We start from the raw sequence: 18,466 nt of genomic DNA on the forward strand, positions 1-18,466 counted from the left end.
AAGATGTTGGCAGGAAGACGCTTCTCTGCATCCTTTGGAGAAGGCTCCTTCCTGGCCCCCTCCAGCTTCTGGCAGCCCCAGCAGCCCTTGGCTTGTGGCAGCATCACTCCAACCTCTGCCTCCATCTTTACTTGGCCATCCTCCTCCCTATGTCTCTATCTCCCTGTCTTTGCTCCCTTATTAAAAGGAGAAGAGTTAGATTGGATTAGGACCCACCCAAATGATCACAGGACCCTATTTCCAGATAAGGTCATATTCATAGATACCAGGAGTTAGGACTTCAAGGTATCTTTTGGTAGAAAAGAGACATAATTCAACTCATAACAGCTGCCTGCCTAAGGCTGTGATGCTAAGGATGAAGATACGCAGATGTTAGAGAGGGTTGCAAAGTCAGCAGCCACTAAGATTTTCTCCTTTATATTGTCAGGACCGGAGAAGTCAAGACAAGGGAAAGAATGTACTTCTGTGCCTCACTGACATGTGGGCCCACTTCAGGTGCTAACTACAAGTAACCACCTGTCCTACCTCCTCCCCCCAAGACACCCTCATGAAAGGATGACAGTAGGAAGTTAAGGCAGGACCCAACACTCACCTCTAGAAACTGTCTGCCGTATATGGCTGGGCCGGAATAGCAAATCCAGACAACAACCATCTCCATCGTGGGTATAGGTAAGGAAAGAACAGCAAAGCAGTAGAAGGTGATATCATTTATTTTTATAATATTTCAGTGAAAACTCAAGAACAATCTAGTAAGATGGGTTTAAGAGGAGGGTTTTGGAGATTGAGGAAGAATTATCTTGCTCTATTAAATAAAGGTATCATTAGTCGAAGGGGATGAATATATCTCGTAGAGTTGGGAGGTCCTCATCTTGAGTTCCCGGGCCATCTGGCAGATGGAAAGAGGCCAACAGCAGTGCACAGCCAGCCAGTCTTCACATAGGGTGCCCTGAGGGGAGACCGGGGCTCTGTTCTGGTGCAACCACACAGACCCCCTCCCATCACGAGGGCCCTGTACAGTTGATATCTGATGGCGCATCCCATCCATTACTTCCAAGACCCATCAACTCCGTAAGTCACTTCCAATGGACACAACTTCACTGGTTTAACTAAGTGCCACATATCTTGACTGCTAATCAATTCTGGCAACTCAGAGACCCATCTTTAGGGCTTTTGACATGAGCTTCACACTTGAAACCACTGATTTTTCTGTCAATAATTTTCTTAGACTAAATATATATTTGTTTGTTTGTTTTTTGGAGTAAGTAATACAGTATAAAGGATAGAAAGTTAGGGCCTCCCTGGTGGCGCAGTGGTTGAGTGCTGGGCTGCGAGGCTGGCCGCAGCCTCTGCAGCACCGGTTCAATCCCTGCCACCAGCAAGGGTCCGACATGGTGCGGCAGACCTCCCCTGCCGCACCCGCTGCTCCCCTCAGCAGTGTACTTCGTCAGTCTGCTGTTCTGCTCCCCGCTCTGTCTCTGGTGAGTCCTCTCACCCTCCCACGCTTCTGACTGTACCCAACCAGTGCTTGTATAAATAAATAAATAAATAAATCTTTAAAAAAAATAAAAAGGATAGAAAGTTAAAAATACACCCCTCCTTGTATAGGTGCCTCCTGTCACCCAGTTGCCAGTCAGGGAACAACCACTGTTGCAGTTACTTATTTATACTTCCACATAAACTCTAAGTTGACACAAATATGCACAATAAAGTCCTTTATTTTAAATAGTTGTATACTTTTATGCAATGATCTTTTTTCTCTTAAAAATATGTCTTGAAGATCACTCCATGTGAATATAAAGAGATGTTTTTTTTTTTTTTTTAACTTTCCACCTCTTACTATGTATGATCTATCTGTTCTCAATCTCTCATTATAGCTTGGTCTCTGCTGTGCTGGAAATCATCTGACTCTTTAAAGGGCTGTCGGGGGAACCCCAAAGTGAATTCTGCATGTGCCACAGAAGCCATATTTTTAAGTCAGACCATCCCAAAATACATCCTCCAAATTTGGTGTCTGTTGTCATCTTCTCTTGATGAATTGAGAGAAACACATTTGGCCCACTGACCAGTAACCTGCAGTATAGTAGGACCCCTTGGAAATACCCTTCACACTGTGGCATTTTGGTTAATATCCACCCTAGCAATGAATAAAATTGGGAATTCATTCCTCTCCTTCCCCAAATTCTCCCTCTAAATGTGGTGTTTTTAAGCATTCTTGCCTATGCCTTTTATTTATTTATTTATTTATTTTTAGGGTTTTTGTTTTTTTTTTTAGATTTATTTATTTATTTATACAAGCACTGGGTGCAGTCAGAAGCACGGGAGGGTGAGAGAATTCACCAGAGCCAGAGCGGGGAGCAGAGCAGGCAGAGGGACCGAGGTACACTGCTGAGGGGAGCAGTGGGTGGCAGGAGAGGTCTGCGCGCCATGCGGGACCCTCCTCCGGTGGCCGGGGAGCAGCCGGGGATCGAACCAGCACCGCAGAGGCAACGGGCAGCTTCGCAACCCAGCACTCAACCTCTGTGCCACCGGGGAGGCCCTTTTTATTTATTTTTAATCACATATTTGGAAAGCATCCAGGTTCCCCTTTAAGTCCAGTTTCACACACACATTCAAACATCCTTACCTGTATTTTATGTCTCTCTCTGGTGCCAATTCTCAGTGCAAAGGTGGACCCAGGTAACAATGGCCAACAGAGACACTCTCCATAATGACTAGCAATGTCACACTCAAGACATATTGGACAAAACAGACCACAGAAACCTGTCAATAACCAGATAAAAGAAAGCCAAGGTTTCCAGGTGTCCTCACAGTCACTTCACATGTCAAAGAGCATTTACACTCTATGCCATCAATTTAATGCTGCGTATGTTTCCCTGTGATACCGGACTGAGAATGAAGAACCAATTAAAAATTTAGTGCATAAAAGTTGCCGTAAAGGAAACACATCAAAATTGTCTTCCTTTGTTAAAACACTGGCAAAGATCAACCTGCTACAATTCTGTTAGCATTCACCATGTAATTGTTTCTTCCTGTCAAGAGAAAAGCACTATATAATTATTTGTGCAGTTCAATCATGACTGTTGCTTCTATTATGTCCATGTATTCAATTTCAATACTTAAAAGTAGACATGGTATATGATACTTTTGAATAGCAGGTATCTTTTTCTACAAATATAATCAAAACCTCTTTTATGGTACACTGATTCTGCTTGCTATTCTTATCAGAACTTTATTTTTCAGAAGTTACTCTAATTTTTGCTAGTTTTGTGGAGCCACTGGCATCTGCCAGTTTTAATCTTCAAATCATTAGAGGCTTGGTTCCTTGAATGTCAACTGGAAACAGTTCGTCATCTATGCATTCATTCACCTTTAACTACTGATACTGTTCCCATCCACATTCTGCATGAACCATCTAACAGAAAGATACCGTTTTAAATGTGTTTTGGGTCACAGACCCTTTTGATATTATGGTCATAACTGTGAACTCACGCCTCAAGGGAAGAGAAAAATCTGTGCACACAGGCAGGCAGAATTATGCACTCAGCCCCACGGTGTCCAAGAATCCATTGAAAACTGGGCCACCGTGGTGGCGTAAGGGGCTAAGACACAACCTATGAAGCTAACCGCACACTCTGCAGCACAAGTTCTATCTCCGGCCAGGGAGCTACTCACATGGCTCAGCAGACCTCTCCTGACTCATCCGCTGCTCCCCTCAGCAGTGTGTTTCAGTCAGTCTGCCTGTTCTGTTCCCCACTTTGTCTCTGGTGAATCCTCTCACCCCCCTCCACCTCTGGCCTGTACCCCCATTCTTGTATGCATAAATAAATAAAATAAATAAATAAAAATAAAAATAACTGCAATACCCAAAAAATTATAAAAAAAAAAAATCCATTGAAAACTATCTGAGGACTCAGGTTAAGAACCCCTGGTGTACAGTGATGGTGTTATATGTCATCTAGCATTCTAAAAGACAATGACCCTGGTGAATACAAATCGTTGGGATAGAAATAGCAAAACAAGCCAAAAAATAAGCTAATTGTAACCTTTTAAAAATACCATCAACAGGGCCTCCCCAGTGGCGCAGCGGTTGAGCGCTGGGCTGCGAAGCTGCCCGCAGCCTCTGCGGTGCCGGTTCGATCCCTGGCCACCAGCAAGGGTCCCACATGGCGCGCAGACCTCTCCTGCTGCGCCCACTGCTCCCCTCAGCAGTGTACACGTCAGTCTGCCTGTTCTGTTCCCCACTCTTTCTCTGGTAAATCCTCTCACCCTCCTGCGCTTCTGACTGTACCCAGTGCTTGTATAAATAAATAAATCTTTAAAAAAAATTTTTTTAAATACCATCAATAAATGTTGAGGAATAATTGATATACAAGAAAATTTAAAGATCATAAATGTTCACTTATATGAGTTTTGACAACACATTCACCCAAATAACCAAACGTTTAGAACGTGGCCCTCATCCCAGAAGCTCTCCAGGCGGATCCCAGCCCTCCCCTGCCATTCCAGAGGCAATCACTCTTCTGACTGCTATTCCCACAGCTGAGTTTTACCTCTTCTCTTGTACTTCAGATAAATAGAATCAGATTTACTTTAATAACTGTCTTCTTTATTTCAACAGCATGTTTCCTGAGATTCATCTATGCTATAATTCTGTAGTGTTCTTCTATTGCTGAGTAGTATTCCAAGATATGAGTATTCTACATACTTGTTTATCCATTTTTCCACTGATTATTCCATTATCAGACTTTTGTCATTAAGTACTATGAATATTCTTATACAAGTCTCTGTGGATATGTATTTATTCACCTGGGTTGATTCCTGGTCATGAGGTTTATTTGTTTAACTTTACAAAATAGAAATAATTCTCCAAAGTATTTGAGCCATTTTACACTCCCACCAGCAATGTATGGGGGGTTTTCTTGTTCCACATCCTCACCAGCATTTCTATTGTCAATTCTTTCTATTTTACCCATTCTCGTGGGTGTGAAATGACAGTGCCCCAACACAAAGATTCACACACCCTGTCATGACCACATTAGAACCTCCTGTCAAAGACCTGCCTGTCCCAGCCTAACCCCCTTCTCCCCCTCCCCAGCACTGAGAACTGTTTGTTTCTTCAGTGACAAAGAAACAAAAAGCTAGGGATACTGTTATTTTATAGAACTGCCAAGGGGCCTTCCAGGATGCTGGGCATCATCGATTTAGCTTGGGGTGAGGTAGCGCACAAGCACAAACAGCATGACAAGGGCATGGGGAGCAGACAAGGAGCAGTGTGTCTTCAAGAACAGCATCGACATCATCAACGCAGAAGTCTTAAGATAGTCACATCACATCATGTAGGCATCCCTTGTCTCAAAGCAAACTCTGAATTCAGTCTTGTTTCACTCCACATTAAAAAAAAAATATCTTTAGGGCCTCCCCGGTGGCGAGTGGTTGAGCACTGGGCTGCAAAGCTGCCTGCAGCCTCTGCAGCACCGGTTCAATCCCCAGCTGTTGGCGAGGGTCCCACATGGCGCGCAGACCTCTCCTGCTGCCCGCTGCTCTCCTTAGCAGTGTACTTCAGTCTGTCTGTTCTGCTCCCTGCTCTGGCTCTGGTGAATTCTCTCACCCTCCCGCACTTCTGACTGTACCCACTGCTTGTATAAATAAATAAATAAATCTTAAAAAAAATTTTTTTTAAATTTATCTTTAGTCCCCACAAGACCAGCAGTCCTGCACTGACAATGGGCATCAACAGCTTCGAGGACAGCAAATGGCCCAGGAAACTTCCAGCACGTTTGCAGGGGTCATACTGTATGTAACCCTGAATTAGGAGACTCTGAAATCATGGCACATAAAAAAATCAATCAATCTCATTTTGTGTATGGATTCTGAAATAGTGTAAATCCCTGCAAATAAAAAAGTACTCACAAGAAAGAAAAAGATCAAAGATCAAAGGAAAAAAGAAATAAAAAGAAAAATTAATCACAAATTGCATCATTATAAAGCTGCCAAGCTAGGTGAACAATAAATTGTGTTTACACAATTGCCTGAGCTGCACCACTTTGATAAGCAAATAGAAATGCCCATCAGCCGCAGTAACAATATCATATTGTGCACTGAATGAAGAATGTTGTGTTGTGCATTGGAACTACTGAACTTTATTGTTATGCCTTTTCCTTTTTTTAAAGATTTATTTATTTATGCATACAAGAGCTGGTGTGCAGGCCAGAGGTGTTGAGGTGGAGGGTGGCGGTGAGAGGATTCACCAGAGACAGAGTGGGGAACAGAGCCTTCAGATCTCCAGGTGTCCTGCTCTGCACCAGGAGGGAGGACAAGAGTGCGCACTATTGCTCATGCAGCAAGGACTACAAAAGGAAATGGAACCCTTCGTGGAAGAGTCTCGAGGTGAAATTTTTGCAACATGTATCACAGGCCAAGGGTAAGTATCCAGTGTAGATAAAGAACTACCACAAATCAATATATATAAGATTAGACAAAAGAAGAAAACAGCCATAGGATGGAGCAGGTAATCACTGAAGAGGAAATACAGCGGCTAATAACATGAAAGGAAGCTCTGTGTCATAGTGACCAGGGGAATGTATATTGAGTCAATCAGAAATCATTTCTTACCCAAAAGAATGCCACCTTTCTCTATGTCGTTAAATATCAAACATGTGGCATCATAGAGAACTGGGTACTCCACTCACTAATGGAAGCAGAAATGGGCACAGTCACGCGGAAGGCAACGTGGCTGAAACCTCAGGGCCCAGTGATTCCAGTTATCAGTATATACCCTAGAATAACTAGCATAAGGACACGCACTGTGACACAATTTGTAACTTGAAATTTAAAACATCTTAAATGTGCATTAGTAGACAAAAGTGTAAATAAAACAGGGTAGAAATCATGCTATAGACTACTTAAGAACGAAGCAAAAAGATCGACTATGTACCAAGAAAATAAAATCTCTAAGATACATTTTGTTTTTGTTTTTGTTTTTAAAGAGTAGAGGCATTTATTTATTTATTTAAAGATATGTTTAGTTATTTATTTATTTATACAAACACTGGGTACAGTCAGAAGTGCCGGAGGATGAGAGAATTCACCAGAGTCAGAGAGGAGAGCAGAGCAGGCAGACCGACGAAGTACACTGCTGATGGGAGCAGCGGGTGGCAGGAGAGGTCTGCGCGCCATGCGGGACACTCGCCCAGCAGCCGGAATCAAACCAGCGCTACAGAGGCTGTGGGCAGCTTCTCAACCAAGCACTCAACCACTGCGCCACCGGGGAGGCCCTCTAAGACACATTTTGGATTAAAAATTAAATTGCATAATGATATGTACAGCCTAATATCATTTATGCTGTGTGCAAAGAGTTGCAAAGCAATGGTATATGTTACTAATGAATACATATATAGAGAAAAAGATCTGGAAAACAATCCTCCAAATTAACCTACTGAGAAAGAGGGAACTCTATTCTCTCTTTTAAAATCTTATTTTTAATAAGGTTAACATATTCATGTGTTATGAAGTTGTTTATATATAATATATATGCATGTGTGTAAACACACACACACTCTCATATATATATATATGTACGAGAACAGGCCCAAAGAGATTAGAGCCATAAATTCATCCCCTTCCTCTCATACTCGGAGGCTGGGAGGTTATGTAAGCATTATTCATCCTTCTAAATCCCAGGAATCAGATAAAAAGAAAAAGCCTACACTAAACCAAAGTATAGAGCCCCAGGGAGCAGAAGTAGGAAAGGTGGGTGGAAATTGCAGGAAAGTACAATGTAGATCAATTATTGCAAAAGGCAGAACCATCTAACAAGAAGAGATGCTCAAACAAAAGGAAGGGGGGCCTCCCTAGTGGCAAAGGGTTAAGTCTCAGCGCTATCAAGCTATCGTCATAGCTTGAACTCAGCCACCGTGGTGTGAGTTTGATCCCCAGCCAGGGAGGTGAACCCACATGGCACAGCAGACCTCTCCTGTCTCACCTGTTGCTCCCCTCAGCAGTGTATTTCAGTAGATCCACCTGTTCTGTCTCTGGTGAATCCTTTCACCCCCAGTACCTCTGGTCTAGCCCCCAGTTCCTGTAGGTATAAATAAATAAATCTTTAAAAAAAAAAAAAAAAGGAAGGGGGAGCACCCATGCCTATGGGCGAGCATGGAAATTAGTAGAACTTCCAAGTGAAGAGCCATTTGGCAAGATTTGGCAAGAGCCATCTACCAAGATTTTCAATGGTATTTAATCAACAGATCTATCCTCAGCAATTATCCAACAGAAACTCACACACATGGGCAATGACATCTGCACAAGGTTATTCACACAGCATGGTTTAAAGTGCAAAAAGGGGCCTCCCTGGTGGCTTAGGGGTTAAGTCTCAGCTCTATCAGGCTAAGGTCTGATTTCGATTCCCAGCCAGGGAGCTGACCCACTTGGCGCAGCAGACCTCGCCTGTCTTGCCCGCTGCTCCCCTCAACAGTGTATTTCAGTAAATTCGCCTGCTCAGCTCCCCACTCTGTCTCTGGTGACTCCTCTCACACCCCACCAGCTCCACATCACTGCCCTACACCCCAGTTCTTCTATGAGAAAATAAATAAATAAAATCTTTTAAATAAACAGCAAAAAGTCTGGGAACCACACGAGGGTCATCCACTAATGGGGATCTTGGGGTAAATTATAGTATATTCATGCAACGGAATTTATGTAGAAACTTAAAATATTAGCTACAGATGTGTTGATGTGGTCTGATCACCCAAACATACTGTAAAACAAAGTTACTGCGCAGTATGTTTACAATACTATTTGTGTAATCACAAAAACACACAGAGAGCAAACACTCTAGAAGGAAACCAAAATATCAATAACGGTTACCTTTAAGGTTTACTATTATAGGACACTTTTTGGCATTTTCCTTTTTACAATTATCTAATAGTGTCACAATGAAAAAACATTTCATTCAGAACACGGACAGTTTGTTCAATAAATGGCACTGGGAAAACTGGACCACCACCTGCACTACCTCACACCATGCACAAAAATCAACTCAAAATGGATAAAAGATCTGGACATAAGACCTGAAACCATAAAATATATAGAAGAAAATATAGGTAAAATACTACAAGACATACAACGCAATAACATTTTTAAAGACTCATCACCCAAAGCAAAGAAAGTCAAGGAAAAGATAAACACCTGGGATTACATCAAACTGAAAAGATTCTGTACAGCAAAAGAGACATTAACCAAAACAAAGAGACACCCCACTGATTGGGGAAAAATCTTTGCACCCCAGTCAACTGATAAGGGACTGATCACAAAGATATACAAAGAACTCACATGACTCAACAAAAACAAAGTAAACAATCTAGCCAAGAAATGGGCAGAAGAACTTAAAAAACATTTCTCCAAAGAGGAAATGCAAATGGCCAACAGGCATATGAAAAAATGTTCAACGTCCCTTATCATCAGGGAAATGCAAATTAAAACCACATTGAGATACCACCTTACACCAGTAAGAACGGCACATATCAAAAAAACAAGCAACAACAAATGTTGGTGAGGATGAAAAAGGAACTCTCATACACTGCTGGTGGGAGTGCAAACTGGTCCAACCACTATGGAAAGCTGTCTGGAGGTTCCTCAGTCTACTAAAAATGGAGCTACCATATGACCCAGCAATTCCACTCCTAGGGATCTACCCAAAGGACACAAAAACACTGATTCAAAAGAACACCTGCACCCCTATGTTTATTGCAGCACTATTTACAATAGGTAGGTAAGCTATGGAAACAACCCAAATGCCCAAAAACAGATGACTGGATCAAGAAGATGTGGCATATAGAAACAATGGACTATTATTCAGCTATCAAAAAAAGATAAACTCATGCCATTTGCAGCAACGTGGATGGAACTAGAAGGAATTATGTTCAGTGAAATGTCAGAAGGAAAAAGAAAATTATCGCATGGTTTCACTTAATAGCAGGAATATATAGGGGAATCAAATAAGACATCAGTGTAAAAAATAACAACATTACAAAACACAACAAAGCAAAAACAGACAATTATAAATCAGAGACACCCTGCAGGGGAGGAGGAGGGAGAGGGATCAGAAGGAGGGAGGGAGGAGCACAGGGGACTGAGGTGATGGTGCACGGGTGCATTGGGGAAGGAAACTCTATGGGGACTGCACCTGAGGGGGTGGGGGAAGCAAATGTTGTTTTAAAATGAACAATGATGTAAAAAAAATTTAAAAATTAATATATATTTTTAAAAAGTGTTAATGGTGTAGAGAAGTGGTGGAGCAAGCGGTTAAGAAAAAAAAGTTTCATTCAAAATTTTTTTCTGGGTTTATAAATAATTATCCATCTTTATTGACATAATTGACCAACATCACTATAGTTTTTTTATATCTTTATAAGCACATAGACTGTGTCTGGACTTAAGAGTGATTACCTTTGAGATTGTGGAGGAGGAGAACAAGGATGGAGTGCTTGATTTTCATATATGAAATGGGTAGGTACTTTTGAATTTTACATCTTGTGCACTGTAGCCTATTCAGAAAAAATCTGTAAGCCCTAAGCTGGCTCCACAGCAGAGCGCCCTCCACCCTGGAAGTGTCCAGAGCACCAGCATGAGGCCCTCGCCAGGCATGCTGCAAAGGGGTTCAGGCAGCAGGTGAGGGACCAAATCACTTGGCCCTAATATCCCTTCAGACTCTGAGCTTCTATCCTTATTTCAATGAAGTGCAAGAAAAGAAACAGGACTGCAAGTTAAAATGCATTCATTTGTATGTCCTTCAGGAAATATTTTTAAGCACCTCCTATAAGCCAGGTACTCTGCTGGGCACGAGAGGGAACAAGACAACTGTGGTCCCTGCATTCAGGGACCCGATGAGAGCTGGCTGAGTATGCGGCAGAGGGACTTGGAGGTACATTATTCCAGTCTCTGCCTTGGTCTTCACGTGGCCTCAACTCTGCATGTTTGTATACAATTTTCCCCTTCTTACAAAGACACCAGCCAGTAGATTAGGACTTACCTAGTCCAAGAGAACCTCTTTTTAACTTGACTATATTGCAAAGACCCTCTTTCCAAATGAGGTCTAAGTTAAATGAATTTTGAAGGGGTACTATTTAACCCAGCAGCCAAATTGCTGACTGACCAACTATGTTCCAAACTGATATTAAAAGTAAGCTCTGAGGGGGCCTCCTTGGTGGCACAAGGGGTTAAGTCACAGCACTATGAAGCTATCAGCAGCATGAGTTCGATCTCCAGCCAGGGAGCTACCCACATGGCGCAGCAGACCTCTCCTGTCTCAACCACTGCTCCCCTTAGCAGTGTATTTCAGTCAGTCTGCCTGTTCTGTTTCCCACTGTCTCTGGTGAATCCTCTCAACACCCACCCCGCATCTCTGGCCTACACCCCAGCTCTTGTATGCATAAATAAATCTTTAAAAAAAAAAAAAAAAAAGCTCTGTGCACTCTTTAATCCTGACAACAATCCTTGAGCTGGGTCTTTATCATTATTTTAGAGATGGAAAAATGAAGACTCAGAAAATTTATTTAAGAGCCAGAGTTAAGATTCCAGGCAAGGTCACTACATGATACAAACAGTTCCCCTACCCACCATTAAATACCAGGCTTTCCTACTTGGAAATGCACTGATGACCCCTCCAGCCCCAACTACAACCTAAAAGGAAAACGGGTCTAGATCTCCACATCCCCACAAGGCTATGCTGCCTTCTCTATGCTTCAGCACCAGGTGACACAAAGGCTGAGGCTCTGGAAGAGATACGGGAGAATCCTGAGACTGAGGGAGCAGTTGCCCTAGTTGTCCGGTCAGAAGTCCACATGGGAGGCAGAGGCAGGAGGAAAGCAGCTGAGCACTGGGTCAGGTGGGCAAAGGACAGGGGTGGAGGGCAGGATTTGGTGCGAGGCAGTGTCTTTCCTATGAAACCCAGACAAACAGTGAAGGCTCCATTCCAGATGGCCACAGCACTAAAAAATGTTAAGAGCTTTTTTGCCTCAGCAAGACTCTCAGTTGAATAAGGCCTTGGATCATCTAAAGCCCACAAGCTCTTCAAGTGATCCAGTCTGTAAGGTTTTAGGACAATGCTTCAAAAAGGGTCTGTAGATTTTGAACTTGACACTGACCTCCCCTCCCCCCACCATCAAAGGGACCGACCTCTCCAGAAGAGATTCTGTAACAGAGGTTTCCACCTAGGCCAAGGGTATTTGGCCCTGGAAGAAGATACTGACACGTGGCACTACAAACGGGTCAGAATATGGTGAAGTAAAAGTAGAATTGATGACGTTGAACTTCAAAGCTGTGGGAAGTCTTGTGACTAGAGAACAGTACTTGGGACCACTTTAGAGTTGAACCAGTGTTTCAAGATTTCAGCAATGAAGGGGCTTCTTTTTGTGATTGTTCTTAATGTTTCTTTTTTTTTTTAAGATTTATTTATGTATTTATTTAGACAAGCACTGGGTACAGTCAGAAGCACGTGAGGATGAGAGAATTCACCAGAGTCAGAGCGGAGAGCAGAGCAGGCAGACTGACGAAGTACACTGCTGAGGGGAGCAGCGGGCGGCAGGAGAGGTCTGCGTGCCATCTGGGACCCTCATCCAGTGGCCGGGGATCGAACCAGCACTGCAGAGGCTGCATGCTTCGCAACCCAGCACTCAACCGCTGCACCACCGGGGAGGCCCTGTTCTTAATGTTTCTAAGAGTACTATGCATTCCTCACAGAAATACCAGAAAGAGATAGCAAAAAGAAAGCTTACTCATTAGACCATCTTTTTAAGACATTTGCTGTAAACATTCGTATTTGTAACCTTCCAGATATTTGTCTAAGCATTTTCTCCCAAACGGTGTGACATGTATAGCTTAACAATCTTCACCAGTATCTTAAAAAAATGTATCCAAGCTCCTTGCTGGTTGGAGGGGTTAAAGTCTCAGTGCTGTCAAGCTATCGCCAGCCACTGCGGCATAAATTTGATTCCCCAGGCCAGGGAGCTACCCACATGGCATGGCAGACCTTTCCTGCCTCGCCCACTGCTCCCCTCAGCAGTGTATTTCAGTCAATCCACCTGTTCTGCTCCCCACTCTGTCTCTGGCAAATCCTGTCACCCCCGGCACCTCTGGCCTACACCCCAGTTCTTGTATGTTTTAATAAATAAAATCTTTTTTTAAAATGTATCCAAAACATCTTTTCATCCCATTAAATGTTATTCTACAACGCATTATTTCATGACTATACTACTCTTGCTCTGGATGCCCTGCTGAGCATACAGGTTGTTCCAGGGAGTCACTTTAATAACCAGGGATGTGAAATGCAATGTCGCTGCTAAATCTTTGCTCGTGATTTATTTCCCTAGACTAAATGTTTGAAAAAGTAATTACTGGGCCAAAAACTGTATCATATTTGAGGGTTTTTTAATGTGTATTGTTAAGTCATCCACCAGAAAGACTGTACCAATTTATGCACAGTGAATGGGGGAACCCATTTCATTTCAGTGGATTTTGTCATCTTAAAAATCTTTTAAGTCACCTATTATTCTATAAGAAGCATCCATACCCCTGAAATGCAAGCTTTTTCCTGGCAAGGAGTATATTTGAGTCACTAAATTAGTCCAGTTATCCTGAAGCCATTTAATTTCTGTCCTTGTAGCCGATATAGCTTTTCCACCCACTGATGTCTTGGGGATGAAAGCAATAAAGGAGAACATAAATCAAGAGGAACAACATACAAATCCTCCTATCTCTGCAGACACTGAAGAGGCCGGTGCTCCAGTTTCCACCAGTCTGCACAATGGTTGTGATTGTGGTCCGGCCACTGCTTCCCCGGACAGGCTGCTTCACCACAGCCTGGGCTGATGCGTGGGTCCTGAAGAATCAAGGATGGTGATTAACTTGGAAAGAAAGAAGATGGTTCAGAAAGATAACTGCTAAGCCAAGGCCGAGTGATAAAGAAGAGACAGCAGCAGTGCCTCTTCTGTCCTAGCACAAGTGCCTTTCTTCTCCTGCGTCATATCTACTCCTCTGACTTTTTGCTCTGTCTCTATGAATGTCATTTTTTAAAAACTTATTTTATTTGTACATACAAGAACTGGGATGTAGTCAGAGGTGCAAGGGATAAGAGGATTCACCAGAGGCAGAGTAGGGAACAGAACAGCAGATCTACTGAAATACACTGCTGAGGGGAGCAGCGAACGTGACAGGAGAGGTCTGCTGTGCCATGTGTGTCAGCTCCCTGGCTGGTGATGGAAATCAGGCCACAGTGGCTGGTGACAGCTTGATAATGCTGACTTAAACCCTGCACCACCAGGGAGGTCCCTGAATGGCCTTATTACTCCAAATCCTGCCACTCAACTCTGACAAGAATGGTGGTTACCAGAGGGGGGGGAGGAGGTAAAGGGAGACAACTGGTTGGGGGAGGCTGGGGAGTGGACATTGGGTGGTGGGAGAGGTGTAATACATACAGCTGATGAGGTAAAAAAGATTATACCTGAAACCTACACTGGTAAACTAATGTCACTTCAATAAAAAGAAAAATCCAAGCAACCACACCTAAAAAAAGAAAATCCCTGGCTCATCAGACCTCTCCTGACTCGCCCACTGCTCCCCTCAGCAGTGTATTTCGGTCAATCTGCCCCTTCTCTTCCCTACTCTGTCTCCGGTAAGTCCTCACCCCCCACACCTCTGGCCTGTACCCCAGCTCTTGTATGCATACATAAATAAATCTTTAAAAAAAAGAAAAAAGAAAAATCCTATCCTTACACTCAATATTCACTCTGCTTCCTCAGTATAGCTCTCTGTTTCTAATAGCTAAGTTCTCAAATTTGGAACCAAAAGACTCAATTCAAATCCTAGCATACCCCTTCCTGGAAGCTTGACCTTGGCTAAGACACTGGGGCTCTCTGCTTTCAGTTTATTCAGTATAAGTTGAAAAAACTACCTCTCGCAGCTATTTTGTCGACTGAAGGATGTATGATGAGTTTACTGTGTCTAAGTATGTGCAAATAGGAGATCCTAAGTGAGGCTACACCCTAAATTTTTCAACCTTTGCTGAAGACACCAATAAGGAACTGAACTGACCAGGCACAATGAAATCTGGACTAGATACTGACCTTGGACATGAAGTACTATTAAGTGAATAACCCAGAAAATGGTGAGATCCGGGTTCAAAGATTGTTGTCCTTGAAAGAGAAAAGGCCATGTAAGCTCATGGCAAGAAGGCTACACGTCAGGAAGAGAGTTCTTACCAGAACCCAACCTTGTTGGCACCTGATCTTGGATTTCCGCCTCAAGACTGTGAGAAAATAAATTTGTTCTTCAAACCACCCCATCTATGGTATTTTGCCACGGAAGCCTGAGCAGATTAACATGCTTCTGAAGACTTCAAGCGGGTTCTGCAGAAACCACCTTTATACATATCTTATTCCTCTACTTCCATGTGAACTCCCTGGGGGTAGAAGGCATGTGCTGCTTCTCCCCATTTCCCCAGAATCTAGCACACAACCCTGTGAAACACAGCGGGGTGCATGATATTTGAAATGGATCAAAATGAATCCACATGTCTCTTCTATTATATTTGAGTCCTCTTCCAATCCAGCTATCAACTAAGTAACCCCAATCTGCACTTCACTCTCTAGTGAAGGCACTACTTTCTGGTATGAACTGATGAAATAAAAGCAAAGTGGCCTGAAAGCTTCCAGCATCCCTCCACAAACCCAACACATTTAGCTCTTTGTACTGTGTCTTTTCCAAATGAGAAAAATAAGATGATAGCTTTTCCTTGGTGGGGGGAAAAAGTTTATGTGCTCACCTAATTTGGAACTCAATAACTGTATTACTAACTTTCTTTCCTAATATCCTGAATCTTTGGTGATTTTTATGTTTCAGTTTTTGAAGTGATATGCATTGGTTGTAGTATTTCAATTCAAGATCATAACTGTGTGTCCCAATTAAAATAACAAATATAGGGCCTCGGTGGTGGTGCAGGAGTTAAGCCTCAGTGCTATTTAGCTTCACCAGCCATTACAGCATGAGTTCGATCTCTGGCCAGGGAGCTGACCCACATAGCACAGCAGACCTGGCCTGTCTCACCTGCTGCTCCCCTCAGCAGTGCATTTCAGTTCATCTGCGTGTTCTGCTCCCCACTCTGTCTCTGATGAATCCTCTCACCCCCTGCACCTCTGGCCTACACCCAGGTTCCTATATGCATAAATAAATAAATAAATCTTTTTTAAAGAATTAGTTAAATAACAAACATAGTAACCTATCACTGAGCACTTTCTACAGTTCCTTTAAAAACTAAGCAATTATTCAAAGGCTGCTTCAGATAGCAGACTAAAGTAGATATTGTAGCTTCCTATACAGCCTCTGTATATTATTCCCACAAAATCTTATACTACCATTAAGAATAGGAATTTTGCTAAATTCACTAAAGTTCAACTGTGGCTCAGCTACATTCTAGTTATTTAATATTGGGAAACACAACTTGTCACATCGCTCAGCTATGGTCTCCTCTTCCAATCTAAATAACCTAATTCTGCAGATGCTGTGAGGATTGAACAGCATCACCTTCTTGGCACATCGCAAGCATGCATTCGCTGGAACTATAGCTATTATTACAACTTAAGAATCTCGCATATCTCCAGGGCATTCTGTATACTTTTCTGAGAAACAAGTAACAGAGAAAGTGAAACAGAGCAAACCCAGGGGAACTTGGGTTGACCCAGTTGGTGGGGCCTAACCCGCACACTTAGAACTGCAGGACAGACTCAAAAGCAGACAGATGACGAGAAACAACAATAGGATTTATTTACACAGGGAGCAAGAAAAGGGAAAGAAAATGAATTTATAAACTGGTAACTACATACCATCTGTCCTACCCCTAGTGTCCTCTAAGCAGTGGCCAAGGTCCAAGCTATAGCCCCACATGGCAAGCCAGCAGTTTCTCCACAGACACCCCTCTTCACCAGCGGATTGACTGCCAAAGACCGACCTCCACCCTTTTTTTCCATCAGACCCTGCTCAGGGAGTGGAATGTGGAAATCTCTACCCGCTAGCATCAAATTGGCAATGAGCACCACGTACTGGCTCAAAGATTGCTCCTCGTGACTCCCCTTATAGTAGATCTGGGGCAGTTTCTCAGTTGTCATACATACTACCCAGTTACCTTAAAATTCAGTCAGGATTACCAGTCATTCCAGTTCAGTTCAGTTCAGTCATTCCAGATACTTAGTTCCATTCCAGGACTAAGGGTTTTTCTGGATGAAACATACAGTGCTAAAATCTGAACAGGCAGACCAATAGGAAAGGTCACCCCAAAAAGCAGAAGAGGGAGGCTTCAGCTGAAGAGGCATGAGGCTGACTCCAGTCATTCTAGTTACCTGCTCCAAGGGAGGAGCAGTATTAAGAGAGATACACATTCATCTACCCCTTTTAAACCTCACTCCATCCTTCTCAGAGCAAGTACATCCTCCACTGCACGTCCCCACATGCCTGGTATTTCGACCTAGGGGTCTCATGTTATTCACTTCCTTAATGAAACTTACACTACATTCTGACTTCCACTCAGGCCTCCTTGATTATATCCAGCTCTTAACTGAAGCCAAAACCCTTGAGTTTTGATTTCAAAAGGGTGAAAATTACTGGCAGCCACTAGAAATAATGTTTCACTTGGTCAGGATTCAACATTATAAGAATAGACACCCTTTCATCCATGCCAGCCTTTCTCTTTTCACTAGCCAAACAAGGCCCCAAGCAACTAATCAGTGGCCCCCTTTTCAAGTAGACATGAAAAATGTTACCAACTACTTTCTTCCCAAGCCCACTTTTCTTTTCCTGGCTCCTTATACAGATGGATTTCATATCCCAACCAAAGACTAACATTGGTATGGGGAGAAATCACCCTACTCCCTACCTCAAGTTGGAAATAAAATGTTCATCTTCAGATGGCATGAGTGAAAGCAGCAGAGGGGAGTGCATGTTGCCTGAGGAAACATCCTCAGGAAATTCAGAGAAGTGATTTCCAAAGCAATTCATAGCAGAGGTATTTTCTTGTCACTTGGCCTCGCCTCCCTTTGACAATAAACTGATTCTAAACTTAGATTCAATCCAAAGTGAAACATCTCCTCTAAAGAATGTTGCCTTGATATTCTGGAACCCGAGGTCATAAGCAGTGTTAACTGATAAGGCACCATATTTCTTTATAGACAGATACACATAGACATATCTGTCTTACTAATCTGGAGAAAAACTGCTAAGATTTAATATAAATCAAAAACGGCAACTTGTCTTTGAGGAGGAAATCCTTTGCTTGGAGAGAGAACTCTATTAAACCCTGATCTAGCTGTCAACTGACCAGATCCTTAAGGGAACTCAAAAGGCTTGGATTTCTGCCACGCCATGTAGCTGAGAAGCAGTAGGGGTTGCCATTCCCAGGACAGATGCTCCAATTCAGCAAGATGAG

The 18,466-nt window shown here is 42.9% G+C and overlaps 1 protein-coding gene across 1 annotated transcript; it reads right to left on the bottom strand.

The window, feature by feature from the left end:
- Positions 1-805: 805 nt before the first annotated feature.
- On the bottom strand, positions 806-18,039 carry PLAC8L1 (PLAC8 like 1; the record flags this gene model as incomplete). The annotated part of the gene is made up of 4 exons (XM_084252881.1): positions 806-946; positions 2,624-2,760; positions 13,737-13,873; positions 17,918-18,039. The coding sequence occupies 4 exons, from the start codon at positions 18,037-18,039 to the stop codon at positions 806-808; spliced, it is 537 nt and encodes a 178-aa protein (XP_084109007.1).
- Positions 18,040-18,466: the final 427 nt, after the last annotated feature.

This window comes from Talpa europaea, assembly GCF_964194135.1.
Source record: "Talpa europaea genome assembly, chromosome: 13".
In the NCBI taxonomy this organism is placed as follows: Eukaryota; Metazoa; Chordata; class Mammalia; order Eulipotyphla; family Talpidae; genus Talpa; species Talpa europaea.